Raw genomic sequence first — 18,666 nt, 5'->3', positions numbered from 1 at the left:
ATTTATTTTTTTAAATTTAAATTTTATTTTTCCATTACAGTTTACATTCAATATTATTTTGTATTCATTTCAGGTATACAGCACAGTGGTTAGACAATCATAAACTTTATGAAGTGTTCCCCTTGATATTTCCAGCACCCACCTGGAATCATACATACATGGCGGGGCAAGAGTAGGTTTACAGTTGTTTGTATAGAAAATAACACAATAATTAATAAATAATACAAGAATAAACTCCATTTCACATACAACTATAAACCTACTTTTACCCCACCCTATAGTTATTACAAAATTACTGATTGTATTCCCTATGCTGTACTTTACATCCCCATGCCTATTTTGTAACTACCATTTTGTACTTCTTAATCCCTTCACTTTTTTCACCCAGTCCCCAAATAAGACCCCTGTCAATCATCAGTCTGTTCTCTGGATGTATGAGTCTGTTTCTATAGTATCTTGCCTTTTAAAACTTTTAAGCATGTCTCCAATGAATATAAATACTTTGAAACATTTTAAACATGTGCATAATAATTGTATCTGAATCATGATTCTATTATTCCCTCATATTTGGATAGATTCCCCTCCCCGCCCCATTTTTCATGATCACAATGTTTTGAAAGATCTTTTTGTGTATAAAGCTTTTTTGGTACTTTAGAGACAATCTTTTATTCGTGCTACAAGCTACTCAATAATCCTTTAAGAAATAATTCTAAAATTTGAATAAATGGAGAATGTTCTTTAATATTGAAAGAGAATGTCCCATGTGACATAGTTATTCATCTAGGGCAGCCCTGGAAAGAACAGCTGCCTGGTTCCTATGGCTCCCTAAGAATAAATCCTAGTCTTTGTGTCCCATTGATCAGGTGTAGTATAGTAGGTCTCTTAGGTACACATTAGATCAGAGACCTTCTAAAGGTAGAGTTCAAAGCACATAAGCCCACTGTACTCAAAAGATTAATCTTTAATTCTTAGAGGTTGCTATACTACTAATGGAGTAGTATCTTGTAAAAAATGTAAGATCTGAGGAACCCAGTAATGTGAAATAAGATATGACTTACATGCCAGAACAAATAGGTTAATGAGTACATATTCTACTGCCATAATGACTCTGAGCAAAAAGTAACTAAATACCAACGTTCCACTTTCAAATATCCTTCTTCTTCTTTTTTTAGTATGTTTTTATTGATTTCAGAGAGAGGAAGAGAGAGAGAAACATCGATTGGATGCCTCCTACATGCCCCCTACCGGGGATCAAACCCAAAACCCTGGCATGTGCCCTGATTGGGAATCAAACCGGTGACCTCCTGGTACATGGACAACGCTCAACCAATTGAGCCACACCGGCCAGGCAAGTCTCATTCTTTGTGTTTTTTTTTTAATTGTTTTTTTTTTAGAAAAGAAAGGAGAGGGGGAGAGAGAGAGAGAGAAATATCAATGTGAGAAACATTGATCAGTTGCCCTCTGCGCACACCCCGACTGGGGATCAAACCTGAAACCCAAGTATGTGCCCTGACCAGTAAGGGGTTCGATCCTTGGTCAAGGGCACATACTTTGGTTGCAGGTTCTGTCCCCGGTTGGGGCGCATGTGGGAGACAACCAATCGATGTCTCTCTCTCATTGTAGATGTTTCTCTTTCTTTCTAAAATCAATAAAACATATCCTTGAGTGAGTTAAAAAAAAAATTCCACTTGCATGAGACTAGAGAAAAAACCACCCCGTAAGTCAAATATCTATATCTGGTTAGAAAGAGCAAGAAACAGGGAATAAAGAGTGGGAACATGGGGGAAAAAAGAAAGAACAAGAAGGAGAGGTGCAGCTTGCCAAGAGTTTAGTAGTGCAGCCCAGTGTGGGCCTAAGCTTCCTCATGCATATCTATCTGCCTATTGTCCTTGGCAGCACATCCCTGGGTAGAATGGCAGGTTATACTGTAGTCACAGCAAAGGTGGCATGGCCTTAGAAAACAGCCTTCCAGCCCAGCTGGCATGGCTCAGCGGTACAGCATCAACCTATGATCCAGATCACTGTTTGATTCCAGGTAAGGGCACATGCCTGGATTGCGGGCTCAATCCCCAGTAGGGAGCATGCAGGAGGCAGCAAATCAACGACTCTCTCATCATAGATGTTTCTATCTCTCTCTCAAATCAATAAAGATATATTAAAAATAGACTAAACAAAACAACAACAAAAAACAGCTTTCCACAAGCTGCTTCTTCAAATAATCAAGGGTGACTAAGGAACTCTGAAAAAAAGTTGGCAAAATAACTCTACAGGGTTTACTTTTCATTGCAAAAGATCTGAATATAAACAGCTGTGAAAGCTCTCTCTGAAGGTTCAATGCTTTGCAAGAGATAAAAGAGGAAGTAGAAAAACTACACCTGAAACAAATAGGGCAGTTTCAGGGAGAGAAATGGATGAAAATGAATAAGGGTAGCAGATTACTCATGGTCAACATGAATCTGAAAGAGCAGGTCTCAGTCTTCACCTAAACTGGCTGCTAGTGTTCCCCCTCTGGCTGTCACTCAGATTTACTGAGTGCCCAACTTCTCAACTTGCAAATTCCTTTGCTCTCAATTCAGAGTTCTAAAATTTCCTCTCCAGGCATTTTATCTGATAGTGTCCTCACTGATATTTAGTCTCCTTATTAAGAACTGGCAACCATATAACTTCTTAAAAAGTCCTTTGGGTCATATACACAAGCCACAAGGAACCAGGAAGAGATTGTTAAAGAGATTAATTAAAACAAGATTATATGATTAACTTTATTCCAGAAAAGTTACCTAATCAAATCAATAAATATTGACTCAGTACATTGAAGGCAATGTATCAGGGAATGAAGCATATCAAAAGCCTAGTTTTAGACAAACCCAAATCTATTTGAGAAAATGTGTGTGTGGTGGGGACGACTGCATTCTTAATCAGTTTTATAAAAAAATTAAAAATAAATTAAAAACACACACACACAGCCTGGCCGGGAGTGGCTTAGCAGTTGCGCATCGACCTGGGATCCAGGAGGTCACTGTTCGACTCCCGGTTGGGGCGCATGCCCGGGTTGCAGGCTTGATCCCCAGTTAGGGGCGCGCAAGAGGCAGCCGATCAATGACGACTCTCTCATCATTGATGTTTCTCTCTCTCTCTCCCTTCCTTTCTCTGAAATCAATAAAGATGTATTTAAAAAAAAAAAAGAATGTTATGCTATAATAATAATAATTTTAAAATACTGATTACATGTTGAATGATACTTTGACTATATTGGGTTAAATAAAATATATATTGCTAAAGTTAATTTAACTTGTTAATTTTTACTTTTTAAATGTGGCTACTAGAAAATTTATAATTATGTCTGTGTCTTGATTATATTTTTATTGGCTTAGACTGAGAGACAGAAAGCACAAGCAAATGAGGTTGACATGTTAACAATATAACAATAGATGTGTCTGGGTAAAAGATATACAAGTGCCCTTTGTGCTATTTTCAATTTTTGCAACTTTTATGCATATATGAAATAATTTCCAAATAAAGTTTTTAAAGAGTTTAGTTTTACCTCAAAGATAAACAAGGATTAACTCTGGCCGGGTGGCTCAGCTGGTTGGAACAACATCTCATACAACAAAAAGGTTGCGGGTTTGATCCCCAGTTAGGGCACACATGGGAGGCAACTGATCAATGTTTCTCTCTCACATTGATGTTTCTCTCTCTTTCCCCCTTCCTCTTCTCTAAAATCAATAAAAACACACACAAACATTTCCTCAGGTGAGGATTAAAAAATAATTTAAAAAACTAAACAGATAAACAAGAATTAAAAACAGAAGTTTGAAGATGGGCTCATATACCTATTCGAAGTTTAAAAAGGGAGGAGGGTAGAAGAAAAGATATATTCTAGATATGACCAAGTTAGGGATGTCCAATATAATCAGAAGGATTGTGGTCTGAGATGATCCAACCAATATCATTTCCAGATTAACCTCAGAAAGGAAGCCCGATAACTGCATGGACTCACCCTTCTGGAAAGAAGGCATTAATGATCCGGTCCCCCAGTGGGTTGATGGCAAGTTCTGGAATCCGCTGGAAATCTTCCCGGCTGCCAAGAGAATCACCTTGAATTAGAGACCATTGGCCTTTAGCATGAGCTCCTTCAGTCATGCAAGAGTACAACCTAGCAAGGATATTACCTCCTGGAATTTACTTCTGTGGCAAATTATTCCAAATAACTGCAAAGAATAGCACTTTAATAGCTGCCAAGTGTTTCTTGCACCGTTAGGAGTGGAAGAAGCCAGATTTAACTATGCCACATTCCAGTGAATTCAGCACACAGGTTACGTCAATAAACCACTGACAAGCAAATACTCAGTTGTCCCTGTAAATGATTCCTTGAACGTTACCATTTTGTACTTAGTTACTAAGTTTGGAGAATGAACAGCAAATGCAGAGTATCAAACACCAGAGAGCTTGAAAATGGGAGTAAAAAGTGAGAGGAGCCTCCATACCCTTGGTACTCTTAGGCAATGCTTAAGTCCAAGGAAAGAATAAAATGTGACAACTGATTTCCAGATTTCCTTGCTGAGTCTGTTTTTCCCCCTCCATTGTCTTCTACAGACTAGAGTTAGACAGCTATTTAACCTTCAAATATGGCAAGAGCAGTTACCTTCTCACACCTTGGAAGTTACGTTGGAGTATTATTAGTTCCCATTCACTGTATACACATTATGTGCTGCTCTGTTTATATATATTATCTTATTTCTTAATGGCAACATTTTATCTATACCCTTTTAGAGCTGAGGACATTGAGAGTCAGTGAGATGAAGTAACTTGCCCCATGCTACAAAGCTAGTAAGTAGCAGAACTGTGACTTAAATCAAAGTCTGTTAAGTCAAAGCACGTTTTTTTTGTAAAAACCATTTCTTTCCAATATTAAACTTTTTGAAAGAAAGGTGTTCTCCCAAAAATGTTCAATAAGTATTTTAAAAAGAAACTTCTTGATTGCTGTTCTGTGCCACTATAGAGCTGTCTACAACGTAACAAAATGTGCTCCACTCTTCAAAAATACCAATGTCATGAAGGACAGAGAAAGGCAGAGGATTGTTTCAGATCAACGGGGACTAACGAAACATACAACTAAACTCAATGCATGATCCTAGACTAGGAGAATTGCTATGAAGGACATTACTGAGCCAATAGGTAAAAATGAAATATGGACCATACAGAATATAAAATATTATATAATGGTACTGCATCAAAATGCTAAATTTCTTGATTTTGAGATGAGAAGGCCCTTGTTATAGGAAATAAGACACTGAAGTATGTGGCAAAATGTTACTAACTGGTATATCTGGGTATCAAGTATGTAAAGAAATATAAACTCAACAAATCTGATTCCTGCCTTCAAGATGTTTACTAACAGAAGAAATAAAACTTACTCAATGTTTCTGTTTACCTAGGAGCCTTCAACACACTGTTCCTCTTGTGGTTTAACATTTACAGTGCTTAATTCAACAAGCTCATCTCCACCACATCTGATGGTGACAGGTAGAAATAGGAGACTGAGCACAAAGCTCTGGAACAATAACTCTGGATTCCAATATTCCTTGACCACTTAGGATAGTAATTTTTATAGCAATGAATGAACCAGAAGAAGTCATTCATAAAGTAACTAGGTTGCTTAAGATGATAAAAGATAAATAAAATTACCGAACTCTTGATTATTTAATTCAACAAACATGTATTAAGCTCTTATAATACAAAGTCCACATTTTCACCAAAATGAGCTCCTCTTGTTTGACAGAGGTTAAGAAACAATAACGATTCCCTTTTAAATGAAGATTAAGGCTGATTTTGAATTGTATGACCACATACCTCAGTTTAATGTCTAACAAGCTTCAGTAATTTTAGCTGAGAAAAGGCACAGTTTAAACACAAGGTCTAGTATCAATTTGTGAGTGCACAACCTAGCCTGAAGTCCTTCAGTCTCAATAAGGGATCTAGTCTTGGACTTCCCATGTTAATAAGGGACCTATACCCTGTTCTTAGACACTTTTAACCTCCTCTTAGAATTCAGATTGCATATACAGTGCTGCTCTATACGACCAGTGGGAATACTGTTGAAAGTATCAAAATGAAAACAGAAGAATATAAAAATAGTTTTTCAACTATTAAATATACAGTTTATTATGATTACTGTTCTATAGTAGAATGAAGATCACCCGGGCAATTTCTCTAAACTTAGCTCCTTAAATTTGTCCACCAATACAAACTTAATTTAAAAAATACCCCAAGGAGTCTATACCACAAGTAAGATTTATTTGAAATGTAGGTTTGTGTGAACTCATAAAAAAGTATATCACTATTATATTCTACCTCATAGTATACCTAGGAAAATCTTCCTTGAAGATTTTTAAAGAAAAAACATTATTATTGGTAGTAGGCAATCTTTGTAGTCAAGAAATTCCCAGTGAAGAGTGGTTTTCCAGGCATTCACAGACACTGGGATGCTTGGGAAAACCAGAGTTTGAGAGACCTTTAGTAACCAGAACTGCCAGGGCTCCTAACTGACCTTCGCTGTGCAAGTCCCTTCTCTTACTTAGAATTGGCCTCACAGTTAACTGCTTATATTTCAAGGAACCAGGGTCAAAGCTTAGATAACTTATACATAATGGAGACATTAAAATCTGTTAATAGGACATACCCATGGGAACATGTTCAATTAAGAAAAAGTTTCCCATATTTAGTACAATAGAGATAAAGCATTTATTATTTATATTTATAATACAATTATATATGTTTATTAACATTGAAATGACAATAATTTCCACTATTCCAGCATTTAATTAATATTTTAAATTAAATTGATAAAATAATTTTATTGTTGTTATGATAATAAAATTCTTTTTTATGTTTTAATTAATTTTACAGAGGGAGGAAGGAAGAGCGGAAGAGAAAGAAACGTCAATGTGAGAGGGAAACATCCATGGGTTGCCTCTTGTATGCACCCCAACTGGGGATCAAACCCACAACCTGGGCATGTGCCCTGACTGGGAATCGAATCAGTGACTTTTCGGTGCTCAGGACGATGCTCAACCAACTGAGCCACAGCAGCCGGGGCAATAACAGAATTTTCTTGATATACAGTGTCAGTAAGTGCTGAACTCAGTCTTTGCTAGTTGTTTTAAGTGTTCAAGGGCCAGGCTGGCTTATTGCAAGACTGCATCTGATTTTGGTTGAGGATGGTGGGCACACACGTTTACCTCCTCTCATTTTCTAAAACTCTCTAAACTGTCAGCAAAAATTTACACATGGGAATAAATCTGTGACATAAACAACCAGGGTGGGAGGAGTATATTAGTAGACAAGGGATTCTGACAAAATCTGGAAGTTGGAAAATAGATGCAAATGTAGTGACAAGTAAGAGTAGAGTGCCCGTGACAAGGCCGCAGCAGAGGAGAGAGCCATTTTGCCCCGCAGAGTCTCAGCATGGCACCACACGCAGAGCTGCCAGGTAAGGGAAGCAGCATTCAGGGTAATTAATTAAAGAAACTTTAAAGAATGGGCCAGCTGCCCACTGCTGCCAGGGCCCATCCCAAAAATATAAAACCATTTGTCCCTAGGATAAAAACAGAGCACTGCTATGGAAAGAAACTGAAAGATCTACCTGGGCAAAACTTCAAGTGTGGGAGGTTGGCAACCCAGGAACACACTCCTTTTATTTGGGGAAGGATGTTGCAGATATGTCCCCTTGCTCCCTGACCACATATCCTGAAGTGAGGCCTACTAACTTAATGGTCCTTAATGGTCCCAGAGTATAGAAGGGAAAGACCTATGGGGAAACCATCCACAAACAAACCCATGCCAGTTTTCTACAATAGTCCATCCAGGACTTTTCATAAATATGAATGGACAACCAAGGCTCACCAGCTATTTTGGGAAAATTAATAGTACAAAAGAGTAGGATCAAGATGAATACTAATTCAGGGAACAAAAGGGTTATTAGAATGAAAGATTCTTATTAGAATGTTAAGATTCTAGTAAGTAATCCAATAGACATTTGATAAATTTTTGCAACGGTAAAACAGAAATAAGCTACTATAAAAGAGCAGAGGTAGAGAACAAGAAAGATTCTTAGAAATTAAAAATATGATTGTGGCCCAGCCGGCGTTGCTCAGTGGCTGAGAGTCAACCTATGTACCAGAGGTTACGGTTCGATTCCTGGTCAGGGCACATGCCCGGGTTGCGGGCACCCTCCCCAGTAGGGGGAGAGCCCATCAACGACTCTCTCATCATTGATGTTTCTATCTCTCTCTCCCTGAAATCAATAAAAACATATTTTTTAAAAATAAAAATAAATAAAAATATGATTGTGGCCCTAGCAGGTTTGGCTCAGTGGTTAGAGCACAGGCCTGCAGACTGAAGGGTCCCAGATTTGATTCCGGCCAAGGGACATACCTTGCTTGGTTGCAGGCTCTATCCCCCGCCCCAGTCAGGGCACATACAGGAGGCAACCAATCAATGTATCTCTCTCACGTAGATGTCTCTCTCTTTCTCTCTCTCTTTCTCTCTCTCTCGTTCTCTTCCATTCTCTCTGAGAAGCAATGGAAAAAATGTCCTCAGGTGAGGATTAAAAATTTTAAAAAATTAAAAAATAATGCCACATCACTAGAAAAAAAATAGTTGTGGACTATACAAGTTCATAAAAAGGACTAAAATATAAATTCGAGGATATCTTTCAGAAAGCAAAGGACAAATACAAATAACCAGAAAACGTGAGAGAAAAGCTGCATCAGGGCAGTCCAACCAAGAAAGATTAATGAAAAGGAGAGGGATGGAAATACTCAGAGAGAAGAAAACTTCCCAGAAAAGGCCATATTTTTAGATAGAGAAGGTTCTACTAATACTAAGCAATGAGTATCAGAAAATAACCCACAAAAAGGTATATCACTGTGAAATTTCAGAACATCAAGAGGAGATATTTGAAGCTTTGAGAGAGGGGAAAAAAAAGATTATCAAAAGAATGAGAATTAGATTGGCATCATGGTTCTCATCTGTGATACCACTGTGTACAGAGCTACTGCTTGTCCAGAATATTGAAATCATCTGTCCTCTGGATAAAGTCAAACAAGAAAATGAACCTCAAAAAAGCTTAGTGGTTAAGCAGATAAATGGCTACCATTCTGGACAAAATCTCCTAAAAGTTACAGGTAATCATTAAACGATATGTAATAACACAACCAACTAGCAATTCCCAGTAATAACTTCATCGCAGAGTTTAGCTGGTCTATACTGTCCCCTGTAGTCATCTTAACCTGTATGCTTTCACATCCGGAACATTTTTCATCAAAGTATTATCTGAGAAAAAGTTTTATCTGACAAAGACCCAATATTAAAATTGTTCAATGTAGAGGATATTTTAAAAGTAAACTTTTATTGAAGTATAATATACATATAGAAAACAGCACAAATCATAAGCATTCAGCATGATGAATTTTCATGGTGAAGATTGTAACCTGCACCCAATTAATATTATCAGTACCCTTTGTCTGTTACCTATTACCTATTATCAGATGCTCTTTTTGTCTCTCTACCTGTTCCCCTCCCCAAAGGGTAATCATTATTTTGACCATGGATTAGATCAGCAGAGAGGGTATTTAAATAAATAAACCATCTTTGTATTCACAAGCTGACCAAGCTCTCTCTCTTTTTTTTAATGTATTTTTTTAATTGATTTCAGAAAGAGGAAGGGAGAGGGGGAGAGAGAAACATCAATAATGAGAGTCATTGACCAGTACCTTCTGCTCACCCCCTGCTGGGGATCAAGCCCTGAACCTGGGCACCTGCTCTGACTGGGAATCGAACCTGGATCTCCCATAGTCCCTGATTTTAATGACTGTGCAGCATGGTTTTGGTCAATCCTGGCTTCTAGTAATGGCAGATTTTGCCTTGAGCAAACATAGCCCTAGGGATTTACCAGCATTCTCTAGCTGTTCTGCCTAAGGATATGTACAAGGCTTAGCAACTATATTCCTTCCCCCTTTATGCTATACCCCACACCTGTACCAGAAGCCTTCCAAAGAAGTATTAAACTGCTTTCTGCCAGCCACCAGAAAGGCAAGTAGCTTCATTCTATACCAGTCAATCAAAGCTGAGGAACAGCAGTAACAAAAGGTTGTACTGAAGCTCTGGCCAGGTGACTCAGTTGCTTAGAGCATCGTCCTTACACACCAAGGTTGCGGATTTGATCCCCGGTTACGGCACATATAAGTATCAACCAATGAATGCATAATTAAGTGGAACAACAAAATTGATGTTTTTCTCTCCCTCTCTCTCTTTAAAAATCAATAAATAAAATAAAATTTAAAAAATGTTGTACTGTACTGAGAGTTAGGTTGGGAGGTGGCGGTAAGGAGGTATTTTTTCATTTGACTCTGATAAGACAATTACAAACATGAAATGATACAGTATTACATTACTCTGAAATCATATACTTACTTTAGACCAGTGGCACTTTTGACATTTAGGGCAGAATAATTCTTTGTTGTGGGAGGATGTCCTGTGTACTGTAGGATGTTTAACAGCATTCCTGGCCTCTACCCACTAGACAAGAGTAGCATTCCTTAGTCATGACAATTAAGTGTCTCCAGACATTTTGCCACCCAGGGGCAAAACAGCTCTCAGCTGAGAACCACTGCTCTGGACTAAAGTGTTGAACATCTTATCTACCATTAATATATATACAGAGATGTACCCTAGGGTTAGGGGTTATGCTGGGAAATAGGAGAGAGGACAAAACCACCTGACCATCTTGGATGGCTATGGGTCAACTTCTTAAAAGCTAATATTTTTGGGAAACGACTGTGGGAAAACTCAAGCAGAAAGAACAGAAATTCTCAAATGTACATTCTTAGGACTAGAACAATGGCCAACCGAAACTAAGGGGAGTTGGAGTAAAGCAGCAAGCACCTAGTGATAAATGTAATGCCAGCGTTCTGCTTCAACTCCCTTTTGGATCAATGATGCTCAAAGACAAGTGAAGAAATGGTCCCTGCTCTCTGCATGCTAGATGCCTATCATGTCTGCCCATGGGATAAATAAAGACATCACCAGAAAATAAAGCAAGGAATTGCCTACCTGAGAGTCCCATTTTCTCCTTTGTCCAGGCTGGTGAACCGGCTGTAGAGGCGGGTGATCTGACTGTGGGAAACTAAAGAACACAAAATTAGTCCCAGTTGAGGAAGTTGCCCTCCACTTAAACTGAATCCCCGTGGGCTCTTTCTGAGCCCATCATTAAATGCTTTAGAGTGAGCAAAATGGGGAGATGTCTCACTCTAACACATCTTTAGTGTGTCAAAAGAGAAAATTTTAAAGCTAAAAAATGAAAGGAATTAGAAAATAAACTAAATCAAGAACAATCAAAATTGACTCTCAGGAACGAAGTCTAGGCTAAATTAAGACTATGTGTTAAATGTCAGGTAGTTAAGACTTAACAACACAAAGCCAATTTTAGTTGAAAAGGAAATTGTGAACTTTTCCTTTCAGTCCCCTCACTTAGAGGCTATGAAAATGCATACTTTGATTAAAAACACATACTTATTAATCAGTTTGAGGTTTCAGGCTGGTACTGCTAGGTAGGGAACTTGTAGTGAATTTAAGACTGGACACAGATTTTATTTATTTTTGTTAATCCTCACCTGAGAATATTTTTTCCATTGATTTTTAGAGAAAGTGGCAGGGAAGGAGGGAGGGAGAGAGAGAAATATTGATGAGAGAGACACATTGACTGGTTGCCTCCCACACATGCCCCGACTGTGGTGGGGCTCTAATGTGCCCTTGACCAGGAATTGAATCCACAATCCTTCTGTGTGCCTGCTGACGCTCTAACCACTGGGACACATCGGCTAGGGCAAACAGATTTTATTTTTAAAATCAGGTTTACTCCTGCACCAAGCACTGGTGGCTTTATCTTTTCCCTCATTACTGACCTTTTCCTCAGTAAAAAAGATCACTGCAGCCTTGGATTAGCCTCTTTTCTGTGACTGCATGAGCTCCACTGAGTTCCCAATAAAGGAATGGGTTCCAAGAAAACAAATTAGGCAATTTGTAAAATTGGCATGTTATCATCAGCTGGCATCTACAAAGAACCTATTTTGCTCCTCCTTTTGGATGAACTCAGCCATAAGCTGACAAGTAAAATGAGGTAATAAATGCACAATAAAACTTTAGAATTTCTGGGACATAGTCTCCTGGCACACTGGAGGCAGAAGGCAGAAAAAAGTTATCAAAGGAGAAAAGACAACAGCCAAAGAGGGTGTGGCAAGTGTGGACTTTGCCCCAGGCTGTATATTCTAGGGCTTAAAGGAGTGGCTGAAATAGTTCTGATAGTTGTCCTCCTCACCCCCTGCTCCACAAACAAAACTTCTACTAGAAGTTTTAGGAACAATAGGACAAAAGTAAACAGAGGCACAGCAGAAGCTGGAAGTGGCCCAAAGCTAGGCTGGAAGGACACAGGTGCAGCTGTGAGTGCTTCAGCAGCAGATTTCACCCCCAAGCTGGGCTCTGTCCTGTTCTCTAAGGAGAGCAGAGAGCAGAGGAGGCTCAATCATCCCCTTCCAGGGCAAAGCCAGTGGGATTCCAGGCACTGAGGAAGCACTGTGGACCTTTCTGCCAGCCAGGCAGGTGTGAACTGCACGGTGTAGAGTACACTTTTGTGAGGTTGACAGAATGATTCTGTTCATGGAACCAAGGCTTACCAGCGAGGGTTGAGTCAACAGGGTTGTGGAGTGAACTAACCGAGTCTATGAGAGGAGAGTAAAGTGCTTGGCAGTGTCTGACACAGGGTAGGCACTCCAAGTCAGTTATTATCATCCTTACACTACGAGCCTGAAGGTACCGTTTTACCGCTGCACTAATTAATCTCCACCTTTCTCCTGACTCCGCCAGCCACAGCCATTTTCTTCAGGAACCTGATGAGTTTACCCTAGCATTGGCCTCAGGCCTCAAAGGCTGCTCTAAAACTCAAGTTCCTTTTAGTTTAACAAAATTAATTAGTTAAATAATGACTAACTTTCCCAAAACTTTTTGAGGAAGCAAAATGTGTTCATAATCTCAAAAGCACTGTTTTCATTTTTTCATATACCATCTAATATCAGTTACTTGTATACTTTACATAGTTCTGACAGTTTTCATTTATTAATTCATAACTTTTCTATATTGCTTTGGAGTCCTTTTTAATAACTGCATAATACTTAGTCCACTGGATGACTTTTTAGCAGAGTACTATTTATTTCAGGTTAACAAGAAAAACATTCAAATTGAAAAGTCTCTGTAACAACTGAGTTCCCCAGTCTCCCTTGCCAGAGGCAAACACTATTAATCAGTTTCTTGTGAATCCTTCTACAAATTCCATGTGCGTATATATAAGCATGCATAGTGATTTATACGATTTTTAAATTAGAAGGAATGTTGCCATCTAGTCCAACCCCTTCAACTAATAAATGAACCATCAGACATATTCCTACTATAGATCACCATCTGAAAGAACCGGGCATTTGCCCTGGCCGGTGTGCACAGTGGTTAGAGCGTCCACTGAGCACCAAAGGGTCTTGGGTTTGATTCCCCATCAAGGGCACATACCTGGGTTGCAGGTTCGATCCCTTCCCCAGTCAGGCGAGTTTGGGAGGCAACTAACAGATGTGTTTCGCTCACACTGAGGTCCCTCTCTGTCTTTCTCTCTTTCTCTCCCCTCTCCCTTTCTTCCACTCTATCTAAAATCAATGGAAAAATACCCTCAGGTGAGGATTAACAACAACAACAAAAAAGAACTGGGCACTGAAATCTCTTATGAGTTTTTAAATTTTCTTAGTAAGTACCAGTATGGCATTTACACACATATTTCAGAATAAAAGATCAGTTTATGGCTGCTAGAGTTCATAATTTACCATATGTTAAAAATAAACATGCACATAAGTAGCCAAACAACCACAAAACTGCTATCTTCCAGGGCAAAGTGGGCTATATGGAAATCAGTGGAGAAACGAACCACCAAATGTCAACTTTTAATACAACTCAATACGGTCATATCTCAATCTATTTCCTAAACTTGATAACCAATGTTATAATGATATTGTTACGAAGAGCTTTTTCTAAGAGAGGAGGAGAAGGAGGAAGAGGAGGAGGACAAGTGGGAGGGGGGAGAAGAAAAAGAGGGGAGGAGGAGGAAAAATAAGAAGAAAACAGAGGGGAAGGAAGGAAACAAGGAAAAAAAGTTTTAAAGCTTTAACTTAGGTGCCAAATCCACCGTGACCAAGAAATATAAAGCAACTTTCAAGGCACAGTGCTCAGAGCAACTTCAAGCAGCAGAAAGGCATTGGAACTGCCACAAATGAAGGCAGGAAGTTTCCAGTAAACTATTCTTACCAGGAGGCACTAGAGTAACAGGCAGGACAGGTGCCCCAAACTTGTACAAGTCTTGGTAACTCACAGGAAACCCCAGGAATTGGCAGTTACTCTCAGAAAAGGCTGTGCATGCACATCGACATGTCTTGAATGAAGGTGTACAGGGCGGAGTAAAGTAGGTTTACAGTCGTACGTGAAACAATTAAGTCTTGTATTATTAGTGAATTATTGTATTATTTTCCATATGAACAACTGTAAACTTTTGCCCTACCCTGTATTTTTCTCCATTGGTGGGCAAAAAATTATTTTATATTGTTGAGAGATTACTTAGAAGACCCTGCTAATCTTCCAAACCTTTCTATCATCACTGCCTTGAGGTCAGAGAAAGGCACTTCAGAGAAGCGCCAAACACTGAGGAATGGCAGAGGGAAAAATAAAAATGAAAATGGAGGAAGAAAAAAGTTATTTTACCCTTGCCTTTATCCTAAATCTTAATGCAGAAGAACAGACTGATAACCTAGGTAAAGCATACAACTGTAACCAAAGGTAACTTTAGATGAAAGATTGAAGTGTTGAAGCCTGCATACCTAACTATTCCCCCTGAACACACTGCACCCCAACATTTCCCCGATTTCCCCGGACGAGAACTTCAAGAGCTGACCCTACTCTCTTAGGGATCCAAACAAATAAAAGAGATTTAAAAGGCATTTAAAAACACACACCAAACTACCTTTTTATAACTGGGGAAATTTGAATATGGACTGAATGGTACAGTATAATAGAATTACTGTCAATTTTCTCAGGTGTGAAATAGTATTGTGGTTATATAGGAAAAATCCCTATTCGTTCAAAGTATTTAGGGATGAAGAGTTCAGATATCTAACTTTCAGCTGGTTCATCATTACATAAATAGCGTCGCCGGTATGGCTTAGTGGTTGAGCGGTGATCCCTGAACCAAGAGATCACCAGTAGGGGGTATGCAGGAGGCAGCTGATAGATGTTTCTCTCTCATCGATGTTTCTATTTTTCTATCCCTCCTCCTTCCCCTCTCTCTCTAAAATCAACAAACACACACACAAAAATATATATGTAAAACAAATATAGCAAAATGTTAAAAACTGTTGAATTAAGGTGGAAGGTATATAGATCATTATACTATTTTAACTTTTCTTTGAAATTTTTCATTATAATAAGTTGGGGGTGGGGGGAAGTATAGAGGTGTACAAATCACTTAATCCCAAACCAGCTACAGGTGTTAAGTTACACTATGTACATTTCCATGTTTATGAAAACCAGAAGACAGAAGGGTCTTCTGTAGTGACAGAACCTTCAGGGACTATGGCATGGCAGGTGAGGGCCAGGAAGGAGTCTTGCATTAGGAGGAAGTAGCAGCTGAGCCTGAAGTTAAACTTCCACTTAATATTCTAGCTCAGGAAATCATTCTCAAGCAACTGCCTTTGCCAGGCTTGTGTTCTTTGTTGGAACTGTCCAGAAATCCCTACTGGTTCTATCATCACTACACCCATCAAACATACACAAACCTTACCAGCCTGTAAAACTTACTTTCTAAACCTGTTCAATACCTTCTCCATACCAAATGACACATTAGAAACCAGAGACAAAAAAGAATGAATCTGTATTCTCCACCACTCAGTTGGCATAAAAATGGCTATTTTTTTCTTGTGGATGTATATATTCTGATATTTATTCAGGCATTGTATTAATATGTCTTTTTTTTTTTTCCAATATATCTTTATTGATTTCAGAGAGAGGAAAGGAGAGGGAGACAGAAACATCAATGATGAGTCATTGGGGATTGAGTCTGCAGCCCGGGCATGTGCCCTGACCAGGAATGGAACCTCGATCTCCTGGATCCTAGGTCGATGCTCAACCGCTGAGCCACGCCCGGCCGGGCATTACTTCTTATTTACACAATTTGTCTTGTGATTTTGGAACTCAACTTTTTCCTTACTTGAATCTAATCATTTTTAATTTTTTAAAATTTTAATGTTTCAATTACAGTTGACATTCATTATTATATTTTGTATTAGTTTCAGGTATATAGCACAGTGGTTAGACAATCAAATACCTTACAAAGTGTTCCCCCTGATATTTCAGTTATCCACCTGGCACCTCACATAGTTATTACAACATTATTGACTATGTTCCCTATGCTGTACTTTACACATCCCCATGACTATTTTCTAATAACCAATTTGTACTTCTTAATCCCTTCACCTTTTTCAACCAGCCGCCCAACCCCCTCCCTTCTGGCAATCATCAGTCTAGTCTCTGTATCTATGAGTCTGTTTTTATTTGGTTTGTTCATTAATTTTGCTCTTTAGATTCCACACATGTGAAATCATATGGTATTTGTCTTTGTCTGACTTATTTCACTTAGCATAATATCCTCTAGGTCCATCCATGCTTTAGCAAATGGTAAGATTTCACTCTTTTTTATGGCCGAGTAATATTCCATTATACAAATGTACCATAACTTTTTGTTGATGTTAATCATGGAATATTTTTTCCATTGATTTTTTCAGAGAGTGGAAAGGAAGGAGGGAGATGGGGGAAGGGGAAGAGACAGACAGAGATATAAGAAAGACATATTGACTGGTTGCCTCTGCAGGTGCCCTGACCGGGGCAGGGGATCAAACCTGCAACCCAGGTACATGCCCTTGACTAGGAATCCAACCCTAGACCTTTCAGTGCATAGGCCAACACTATCTAACCACTGAGCACACCAGCCAGGGCTGTGCCACAACTTTCTTACCCACTTTGTCTATAGATGGGGGCTTGGGTTGCTTCCATATTTTGGCTATTGTAAATAACGCTGCCATGAACGTAGGAGTGCGTATATTCTAAATGGCCATTTAAAAAAAAAGGTTTTAAATAATTCACAGCCAGATTATTGCTACAGTTAGGTGAACTAAGGGTGGAGATTACAGAAACTCCCAAGACACTTGTGACCTTCCTCCTAATGAAAACTTTTATTCAAATTAGCTTTAATTTATGGAAATGTTAAAGTGTGAAAGAAGGTAAAAGAACAAACACAATATAGCGAATGTTTTATGCCCACACAAAATGTTATTACTGTTTTTGAAACTGTTAGAAACATTGGGATTTCTACTCCTTTAAAATTTACATTTCCTTAGAATTGAGAAAACATTTGTACTTGATTCCTAATCCAATGCCCCTGTAATTAGGAAAAGTATAAAATGCTGTCATTTTATACAATTATATAGCCCTAGACATGGCTTTTATAACTAGCACATGCAAATGGTATCTTCCCAATAAGATGATTGTTAATTTATGGTTCAAAATAATAAATGCTAACACTTACCTGGCACTTATTATACACCAAGCACTATTCTAAGTACTTTACATAATTTATCTCATTTAATTTTTTTTAAATATATCTTTATTGATTTCAGAGAGAGGAAAGGAGAGGGAGAGAGAGTGGTAGAAACATCAATGATGAGAGAGTCACTGATCAGCGGCCTCCTGCACGCCCCTGTACTGGGGATCGAGCCTGCAACCCGGGCATGAGCCCTGACTGGGAATTGAATCCCCATCGACTGGATCCTAGGTCGATTCTCAACCACTGAGCCATACCCGGCCAGGCTCTCATTTAATTCTCATAAGACTCCTATAAAGTTGCTACTATTATTATTCCCAATTACAGATGATGAAACTGAGGCTTACAGGTAATTCTAGAATTAGTTTCCTAGAATCACTTAGGTTAAATTTCAAATACTGGCTAAACTAGTGATACATGAATTCTAATCAATTTAGACTTAGGAAAAATTGTTTAAATTTTTCAATGATTGCAGTGCAAACCTTTCATATTAAATATAAAGTCAGTTTTGCCCTGGCTGGTGTTGCTCAGTTTATTGAACGTTGTCCTATACACCAAAGGGTTGAGGGTTCGATTCCCAATCTGGGTACATGCCCAAGTTCTGGGTTTGGTCCCCTGTCAGGGTGGGTACAGGAGGCAACTGATCGATATTTCTCTCTCTCTCCCTTCCTCCCTCTGTGAAAAAAATCAATAAAAAAAATATTAAAAATATCTATATATAAAGTCAGTTTTTCTCAATTACATTTTCTTATAGGCAAAGGGAATAGTAAAATGTCTTACACTTGTGCTTAACTTGAAGTGTTTCTGACTGATGGCTCCCCAAACAAAGCAGATGAAAATAGGACAAATTCCACCTCTCTAACCCACCCTCGGGTATCTGTTTTTATTCTTCTAAACCTTTTATATCATGCTAAAATTACTGCTTTAAA

General features: G+C 38.6%; 1 protein-coding gene across 2 annotated transcripts in view; it reads right to left on the bottom strand.

Moving 5' to 3' along the window:
• The window catches only part of CHP1 (calcineurin like EF-hand protein 1), a 37,924-nt gene that overhangs the window by 16,609 nt on the left and 2,649 nt on the right, over positions 1–18,666 (bottom strand). The window contains exons 2-4 of one of the 2 annotated variants that reach the window (XM_081133037.1): positions 11,113–11,185; positions 10,474–10,578; positions 3,998–4,078 (exon numbers count right to left, since the gene is read on the bottom strand). In XM_081133037.1, coding sequence (XP_080989163.1) covers positions 3,998–4,078; positions 10,474–10,562 — 170 coding nt within the window. In that variant the 5' untranslated portion in view covers positions 10,563–10,578; positions 11,113–11,185. The remainder of the gene's footprint in view (positions 1–3,997; positions 4,079–10,473; positions 10,579–11,112; positions 11,186–18,666) is intronic. The other variant, XM_081133036.1, reaches the window with a different exon arrangement.

This window comes from Miniopterus schreibersii, assembly GCF_964146895.1.
Source record: "Miniopterus schreibersii genome assembly, chromosome: 1".
Taxonomy (NCBI): Eukaryota; Metazoa; Chordata; class Mammalia; order Chiroptera; family Miniopteridae; genus Miniopterus; species Miniopterus schreibersii.
This window is presented reverse-complemented; position numbering and strand designations above follow the sequence as displayed.